Source organism: Corythoichthys intestinalis, chromosome 13 (assembly GCF_030265065.1).
Source record: "Corythoichthys intestinalis isolate RoL2023-P3 chromosome 13, ASM3026506v1, whole genome shotgun sequence".
NCBI classification, from domain to species: domain Eukaryota; kingdom Metazoa; phylum Chordata; class Actinopteri; order Syngnathiformes; family Syngnathidae; genus Corythoichthys; species Corythoichthys intestinalis.
In genome coordinates, this window is record NC_080407.1 from 42,683,442 (window position 1) to 42,692,804 (window position 9,363).

At 44.5% G+C, this 9,363-nt stretch overlaps 1 protein-coding gene across 5 annotated transcripts in view; it reads left to right on the top strand.

Moving 5' to 3' along the window:
• The window catches only part of neurl4 (neuralized E3 ubiquitin protein ligase 4), a 33,059-nt gene that overhangs the window by 22,277 nt on the left and 1,419 nt on the right, over positions 1-9,363 (top strand). For 2 of the 5 annotated variants that reach the window (XM_057856211.1, XM_057856215.1), the window contains exons 16-28: positions 50-208; positions 1,867-2,012; positions 2,086-2,304; positions 2,385-2,483; positions 2,548-2,700; positions 4,032-4,199; positions 4,268-4,426; positions 4,492-4,671; positions 4,750-4,843; positions 4,928-5,035; positions 5,091-5,235; positions 5,292-5,413; positions 9,180-9,339. In XM_057856211.1, the coding sequence (XP_057712194.1) occupies positions 50-208; positions 1,867-2,012; positions 2,086-2,304; positions 2,385-2,483; positions 2,548-2,700; positions 4,032-4,199; positions 4,268-4,426; positions 4,492-4,671; positions 4,750-4,843; positions 4,928-5,035; positions 5,091-5,235; positions 5,292-5,413; positions 9,180-9,339 (1,912 nt within the window). The remainder of the gene's footprint in view (positions 1-49; positions 209-1,866; positions 2,013-2,085; positions 2,305-2,384; positions 2,484-2,547; positions 2,701-4,031; positions 4,200-4,267; positions 4,427-4,491; positions 4,672-4,749; positions 4,844-4,927; positions 5,036-5,090; positions 5,236-5,291; positions 5,414-9,179; positions 9,340-9,363) is intronic. The other 3 variants (XM_057856212.1, XM_057856214.1, XM_057856213.1) reach the window with 3 other exon arrangements.

Here is a 9,363-nt window from a genome sequence, read left to right on the forward strand (position 1 = left end):
CGCTTACGGAAGTTATGAACTCACGTGCTTGCGTCTTATTTTCTTCCAGAAGTGTTTGCTGTCATTGATCTGTATGGTCAGTGTGTTCGGGTGACCATCACCAGCTCCTCTGGCCCACTGGACAATAGTTTGTGCACCAGTAACGTCACAGAAAAGAGCTTCCCTATCCACTCTCCAGGTGGGAAAGAACATACAGTGTATCACAAAAGTGAGTAGACCCCTTGCATTTCTGCAGACATTCAAGTATATCTTTTCATGGGTCAACACTGACAAAATGACACTGACACAATGAAAAGGAGTCTGTGTGCAGCTTATATAATAGTTTATTTTCCCCTCAAAATAACTCAAAATATAGCCATTAATATCTAAAATCCTGGCAACAAAAGTGAGTACACCCCTTAGTGAAAGTTGTCAATATTAACAAAGAACATGTCAATTTTGTGTGGCCACCACTATTATCCAGAACTGCCTTTACTCTTCTGGGCATAGAGTTGACCAAAGCTTCACAGATTGCCACTGGAATGCTCTTCCACTCCTCCATGACGACGTTGCGGAGCTGCCGGATATTTGAGACTTTGCGCACCTCCTCCTCCTGCTTGAGGATCCCCCAAAGATTTCTATTGGGTTCAAGTCTGGGGACATGCTTGGCCAGTCCATCACCTTTACCCTCAGCCTCCTCAGTAAAGCAGTGGTCATCTGAGATGTGTTTTTGGGGTCATTGTCATGTTCGAACACTGCCCTGCGACCCAGTTTCTGGAGGGAGGGGATCATGCTCTGCTGTAGTATTTCACAGTACAGGTTGGAGTTCATGTTTCCCTCAATGGAATGTTACTCACCAACACCTGCAGCACTCATGCAGCCCCATACCATCACATTCCCAACACCATGCTTGACTGTAGGGATGACACACTTTGTACTCCTCACCTGGTCGCATCCACACATGCGAGAGACTGTCGGAACCAAACAAATTAATCTTCGTCTCATCAGATCATAGGACATGGTTCCAGTAATCCATGTGCTTTGTTGACATGTCTTCAGAAAACTGTTTGGGGGCTTTCTTGTATTCAGTCTTCAGAAGAGGCTTCCTCCTGGGGTGACAGCCATGCACACCAATTTGATGTAGAGTGCGGCGTATGATCTGAGCACTAACATGCTGACCCCCCACTTCTTCAATCTTTGGAGCAATGCTGACGGCACTCCTGCGATGATCTTTCAAAGAAAGAATTTGGATGTGATGCTCAGCAAGTGCGCGCAGCTTCTTTGGACCAACCCGAGGCCTGTTCTGAGTGGACCCTGCTCATTTAAAACGCTGGATGATCTTAGCCACTGTGCCACAGCTCAGTTTCAGGGTGTTGGCAATCTTCTTGTAGCCTTGGCCATCTTCATGTAGCGCAACAATACGTCTTTTAGAATCCTCAGAGAGTTCTATGCCATGTGGTGCCATATTGGAATTTTCAGTGACCAGTATGAGAGAGTGTGAGAGCTGCACTACAAATTTGAACACAACTGCACCCTATGCAGACCTGGACCTAGTAACAGTAACGAGTCTCGTGATATTTTGGAAGGAAAATTACAAGCAGTACTCAATTTGGACATTTAGGGACGTAGTTTCTAAGGGGTCTACTCCCTTTTGTTGCCAGGGGAATGGATATTAATGGCTGTATTTTTAGTTATTTTGAGGGGAAAATAAATTAACTCTATTATATAAGCTGCTCACAGACAACTTTTGATTGTGTCATTTTGTCAGTGTTGTCCCATGAAAATATATACTTAAATATCTGCAGAAATGCGAGGGGTGTACTCAATTTTGTGATACACTGTAGCTTTTGGACCAGAATCAGTTGCTAACTATGTGTTCTTGCATAGTTGCAGGAGTTGCCCACCGTCTCCATGGCAAACACGGTAAAAATGTTGTTCTGCTGGGCGAAGGGTGTCAGGCCGTCCGAGAGGAGGGTTATGGTCACGGCATCGTTTTCAGCGCCAAGGAACTCAAAGTGGATGAGCTGTTTGAGGTACCAAGTCAGAAGTACAAAACTGTGAGTCTGTAATTTAGCGGTTTATGTAACTGGTTTCTCCGTTTCGCAGGTTAGGATCGATGGGGCGGACGATCATTGGTGCGGCTCGCTGCACGTAGGCCTGACCACGTTACCGCCCCCCGAGCTGCCGTCGTGCCCGCTCTCCGGCTTCTCGCCCTCCCTCCCGCAGCTCCGCACCAAAGTCACCTGGCTTCTCTGTGGCTCTGAGGTCCGACGGAACGGAGTCCTGCAGCGGCAGAACTACGGGTGCTCATTGGACAGGCTGACGGTAAGCCATGATTTGCCCGGAGAAACAAATATTTCACCGGCCGTGGGCTTGTATTTTTTAGCCAGTGTTCATTTTTTTAGGTTGGTAACCGGGTGGGTGTGAAGAGGTGCAGCGATGACACCATGCACATCTTCATCGACGGCGAGGACATGGGACCTGCGGCCACAGCGGTAGCCAAGGTACACTTTCCGTGCTAAGCCTTTAACAAGATTACGTTGATGAACGTGTCTCCCGTTTTGACAGAACGTGTACGCGGTCTTGGACCTGTACGGGCAGATTACGGCAGTGTCTATCGTCAGCTCCTCTCTGACCGATGACGTCGAGGGCGTCAAGGCACCTTCGCTCTCCTCAGGAAGCTGCAGTGAAGGAGAGGAAGACAGCACGCCTATCAGAGAGGTAGGCTTCCTGTTGATTTTGGGTCACTTCTTAAGATGTTTGTATGGTGTCCTATAGAGGAGTTCCAAAAAATCGATTATTACATGCATCGTGATTCGACACGTGACGATTCGATTACGATTCATAAAGGTTCAAAAATGATGATTTTCATCCATAACTTTATGACAGCCGCTCGTAGCGGAACGAAATTCAAAAACACGTCTGCCGCCCGGACACCGTTAACGGACGCACGCACAACGTTATGATGGATGCTCCCAGTAACTGGGATAGAGCTTTACTCCTTTTTAAAAGACTGGAAAATAAATTTGTGTATGAGACAGGCAGGACAGAAGCATGACCCGGCGGTCGCGCTTTTGTGCGCAAGTTATTTTTTAGAGCGAGAGGGCAAGAGAGATAGTTCGTTGCTCCTTGTCTTTCAGATGTCCAGCAGTAGGTTTAAGGCATTTCAATTGATAAATGTCCTGAGTGTGTTGCTAAGACCTGTGTGTGTCTATGAGGTGAGTACACGAACTGTTTAGCCTTTATTCTTGTTGTTTTTGAGATGTTAATAGTTAGCACCGAGCGCTAAGCTAATTTGTTAACGTGTATTTCATATGCAGAACGTGTAAAACCATGATTAAGTACAGCGGTAACACTACAAACATGCGAAATAGTACAGAAATCTATTGTTGCAAGTGCTGCCTGGGAGCCGACAGGGGTGTGCACGCGTGGGCGGGCAGGGAGAGAAGAAAGTGCGCGCGCTGTAATGAATGTGTGTATGTGGCGGTGTTGGTTTTTTATGTGCTCGGCAATAAACGCCACAAGTTAAAAGTGATTAAGAGCAGTTGTGATTTTGACCTGTCACTCCAAGAGTTACACAAGGGAGGTAACACTGAAAACAAGGTATATTGGTTAAAAGAAGTCTTAAGATGCTTTGTTTGTGTCCAGAAAATGTGGAATTCATTCCACTAGTGTAAATTTTATTCTATTGTTGAGAGAAATAAGTTCTCCCTTTAAAATGGTTAATATTTTTGCTCTTTCTTGTAAAAAACAAATAAATAAAAAAGCAGCTTAAGGGCAGATTTTTGTTGTATGGGCATGTTTTTGTCGTTCCTGTTGAATCATAAGGATATTTTAAATAAATCATGGATATAAATTTGTTTGGCTACTTTATTAATCAGTAATGTACGATGCATCGATAATCGCGATAACAACGATCATCGTCAATACCGAGATCATCGTTCAAAAATTGAATCGTAGCACCCTGAATCTTAATCAAATCGAATCGTGGGGTGCCTAAGATGGCAAACCCCTAGTGTCTCTACAAAAAGTGTTACTGCTGTCCCTTCCAGACTGCAACTGAGCCGTGTGCACTGGTTCCCACCGCCATGTCTTTCCTGGAAAACCACGGGAAGAACATCCAGCTGTCAAACCAGAAGCTGACAGCGGCCAGAGTGTCGAGCTACAACCAGGGCCTGCTGGTCACCGCTCAGCCGCTGAGCCAGCAGCAGCTCTTCCAGGTATGGGCCTCGTGCAGCAGTTTCCATATTCCTGTCCGATCAATTGATCGCCTGTCTTTGCCATCCAGTTTCAGATCGACCGCCTCAATCCATCATGGACGTCGTCGCTGTCGCTAGGGGTGATCGGACACTCCCCGGACCGGCTCAACTTCCCTTCCACGGCGTGCTGCCTGAAACGTTCCGCCTGGCTGCTGCAGAGGGACTCCATCTTTCACAACTCGCTGAAAGTAAGGTTTCCTAAGAGTATCTCAACTTTGTATGGGAACTGACCAAGCGTTTTTCCTCTCTTCAGATATGCGAGAACTACGGTCCCAATTTGGACACATGTCCTGAGGGGACAGTGTTGGGTCTGCTGGTGGACGCCAACAGTTGTCTCCACCTATATGTCAATGGTATGGACCAGGGGGTGGCAGCGCAGGACATTCCCTCCCCCTGTTACCCTTTCATTGACTTGTATGGCCAATGTGAGCAGGTACATGTCATATGGCAACGCGGATGCCTTCAAAATTGGCATGATTGTACACGATGAGCCTTTGTGTCACCCTGTCAGGTTACGATAGTAACAAATAACGTGCAAGCTGTGGGAGGAGAAGGTGGCGACGCCCGATGTCAGGGAGACATGGAGAAGGCGGACATGGTTGACGGTAGAGGACTACAAATATTAAGAATTAGTTCAAGAAATTTTTCCTTTTGTCGAGCGCTTGTCTGTCTTTGTCGTTGGGGGACAGGCATTAAAGAGAGCGTCTGCTGGACCCCCCCTTCCGACGTCAACCCCAACAAGTGCTGCGAGTACCAAGCCTTGTGCTCCCGCTTCAAGGACTTGCTCACTCTGCCAGGTAACGTCACATCATCATCCGCCCAGGTTGAAAGATTTCATCCTTTTGTCCTCAGACGGGTACTTCAGTGAAGATGCCAAGTACAACCTGTGCTACTGCGAGTCCTGCCACAAGCTACGGGGGGACGAGGCTTATTACAAGAGAGGAGAGCCGCCCCGGGACTACGCTCTGCCTTTCGGATGGTGCTGCTTTGCCCTCAGGTGAGATGAAGCAGCAGCGGATTAGATCGGGACCAGAATCTACTTCTAACTTGAAGTCTTGCCAGGATCAAGCCCCACTGCGAGGTTTCTAACGCACTAAAGAAGTGGCACATCGCATACCACGGCACCAGCGTGGGGACCTTGCGCCGCACACTGGACCACAGCCAGCTCCTCCCAGGTACTGACTCCCGACACGGTTTTTGATATTCTTTTGCGTAGGAGTGGGAACCTGTAGGTACCTCACGATACGATACGATTTGCGATACAAAGCTCACGATAACGATGATCTGACGATATAGTGATACAACGATTATCGATACATTGGTCAGGAAATCATTCTAGGATATTCTACAAACAACTAACAGAAAAACAAGCTTCTAGTGTGAATTGGAATTAGTTTATCACTAGTAGACGTCCAATCCAATTTAACTGGGAGGGTGGCAGCCAATGAACGAATGTTCATTGACTGCCATCCCTCCCACTTCAAACGGATGGAACGTCTATGGCTGTCAGATACAATCAATGCCAGGCAATTAGGTCATTTTGGTCCATTTAAAGTCTCACTGGAACGGCACCAAACAAAAGTTCCAGCATCATCACCTTGTCCAATGCAGATACTTGACTCTTGACAAGGTGATGATGCTGGTGCCGTTCCAGTGAGATTTACAAAGCTAATTGCCTGAAGAAGACATCAAAATTCCCTCAGTCCTTGATGATATGGGGCTGCATGTCAGGCAAAGGCACTGGGGAAATAGCTGTGGTTAAATCTTCAATAAATGCAGAAGTTTATATTGAAATTTTAGATAGCCTTCTTATCCCTTCAATTGAAAATGTCATTTTCCAAGATGACAATGCATCATGCCAGAGAGCTAAAACTGTTAAAGCATTCCTTGGAGAAAGACTCATCCAGTCAATGTCATGGCCTGCAAATAGCCCAGATACCAACCCTATTGGCAACCTGTGGTGGAAATTCAAAATAATGGTCCACAGCAAGGCTCCGACCTGCATGGATGATCTGGCAACTACTATCAAAGAGAGTTGGCACCAAATTGATGAAGAATACTCATCAAGTCCATGCCTCAGAGACTGCAAGCTGTCATAAAAGCCAGAGGTGGTGCAATTAAATACTTGAGATGTGTTTTGGTTGTTATTTCTTTGTTTGTTTCTCATGATTCCATATTTTTTTCCCTCAGAATGGCATGATTCCATATATACAGTGGGGCAAATAAATATTTAGTCAACCACTAATTGTGCAAGTTCTCCAACTTGAAAAGATTAGAGAGGCCTGTAATTGTCAACATGGGTAAACCTCAACCATTAGAGACAGAAAGAGGGGGAAAAAAAACTGAAAATCACATTGTTTGATTTTTAAAGAATCTATTTCCAAATTACAGTGGAATATAAGTATCTGGTCACCTACAAACAAGCTAGATTTCTGGCTGTCAAAGAGGTCTAACTTCTTCTAACCAGGTCATTATCGGTATAAAAGACACCTCTCACACTCCAAACTCCACTATAGCCAAGACCAAAGAGCTGTCGAAGGACACCAGAGACAAAATTGTAGACCTGCACCAGGCTGGGAAGACCGAATCTGCAATAGGTAAAACACTTGTTGTAAAGAAATCAACTGTGGGAGCAATTAGTAGAAAATGGAAGACATACAGGACCACTGATAATCTCCCTCGATCTGGGGCTCCATGCAAGAGCTCACCCTGTGGCGTCAAAATGATTACAAAAATGGTGAGCAAAAATCCCAGAACCACACGGGGGGACCTAGTGAATGACCTACAGAGAGCTGGGACCATAGTAACAAAGGCTACTATCAGTAACACAATGCGCCGCCAGGGACTCAAATCCTGCACTGCCAGACGTGTCCCCCTGCAAAGTACACGTCCAGGCCCGTCTGCAGTTCGCTAGAGAGCATTTGGATGATCCAGAAGAGGACTGGGAGAATGTGTTATGGTCAGATAAAACCAAGAAAGAACTTTTTGTAGAAACACAGGTTGTCGTGTTTGGAGGAGAAAGAATACTGAATTAAATCCGAAGAACACCATACCCACTGTGAAGCATGGGGGTGGAAACATCATGCTTTGGGGCTGTTTTTTCTGCAAGGGGACCAGGACGACTGATCTGTGTAAAGGTAAGAATGAATGGGGCCAGGCATCGAGAGATTTTGAGTGAAAATCTCCTTCCATCAGCAAGGGCATTAAAGATGAGACGTGGTTGTGTCTTTCAGCATGACAATGATCCCAAACACACAGCCAGGGCAACAAAGGAGTGGCTTCGTAAGAAGCATTTCAATGTCCTGGAGTGGCCTTGCCAGTCTCCAGATCTCAACCCCATGGAAAATCAGTAGAGGGAATTGAAAGTCCGTGTTGCCCAACGACAGCCCCAAAACATCACTGCTCTAGAGGAGATCTGCATGGAGGAATGGGCCAAAATACCAGCAACAGTGTGTGAAAAGCTAATGAAGAGTTACAGAAAACGTTTGGCCTCCGTTATTCCCAACACAGGGTACATAAGAAAGTATTTAGATGAACTTTTGGTATTGACCAAATACTTATTATCCACCATGATTTGCAAATAAATTCTTTAAAAATCAAACAATGTGATTTTCTGTTTTTTCCAAATTGTCTCTCATGGTTGAGGTTTACCTATGTTGACAATTACATTACAACTTGCTCAATTAGTGGTTGACTAAATACTCATTTGCCCCACTATTTTCCTGCACTTGCTCTATAAAATTAACATTTACTGACCACCACAAATTTTTTTATTCATTTCTTTTAGTGTGAATGACAAAGAGTTGTACTTTTGAACTAATTCATTATTTTTTCAAGCTTTTTATCCGAATTTGTTCTACATGATTAAAATGTCTGAGTGAGTGCTCGTCCGAGACTGGTGATTGGATACTTTTTGCTTGGGGTTGTATTATGGTGGAAGATTTTTTTTAGGGCTGTCAAACGATTAAAATTTTTAATCGAGTTAATTACAGCTAAAAAATTAATTAATCGTAATTAATCGCAATTAATCGCAATTCAAACCATCTATAAAATATGCCATATTTTTCTGTAAATTATATATATATTCTGTAAAATAAATTGTTGGAATGGAAAGATGGGACACAAGATGGATATATACATTCAACATACAGTACATAAGGACTGTAGTGGGCATTTCACTCTACTGTCATTTAAATCTGTTTATGCTGTCCTCACTCCGAAGCGTCTACTTTTTCCAAAGCTAGACAGCTAGTGAACGACGCCTTAATAATTAGACTTCTTCCTTTTTCATCTGATTTGTTAATAAAATGGCCTCAAACCATTGTCCTCTTTAGACCGTCGTAAAACTACAAAAAAAAAAGTACACAAGCATTGCATTAGCAACAACGTTAGCTTAGCACGCTATACAGATTCACTAAACATAAACAAAAAGCGTCTCATACAAAAAATATAACATTTCGCTTACTAACATATGTACATTCTTTACAACAACCATACTTACGGACAAATCTTGTCCAAGGATCATATAAGCACAACATTACAACGTAGGCGTCAGCCCGAGACGTCGCGCAGCCATATTGACCTGGCAAGAAGACAATAAGCCATGTCGCAAAGCGACCACGAGAGTTCGCTGTTAGACAGCACAAAAAGCCTTGCTGTAAAACTTACCAAAAGGCAGAATACTGTCTGAGCGGGACGTGTGCGTTAATTGCGTCAAATATTTTAACGTGATTAATTTAAAAAATTAATTAGCGCGCGATAACGCGATAATTTTGACAGCTCTGTTTTTTTTTTTCTTTAAACATTGACACCTTTTGAAAACGATATCTCAATTCTTGGCAGGAGCATATCGATAACCTTTTGGGATACAAAGTATCACGATATATCACCATTTCGATATTTTGTCACACCCCTACTTTTGCGTATAAATTCTCGGTGCAGGTACGTCATCCATCTTCTCGGTGGCTCCGGTGAAGGCGGAGGGTCCAGATAGCTACGGCGATCCGGAGGAGAACAGCGTCCCTGGTAGAGAGGTACCTCGTGTGAGACTCTCACCTACCATGCGCTACTCTGGTTTGGAAATATTTGCTCCTAAAGTGCAGTAAGTTTCTCCTCACAGTTAAGT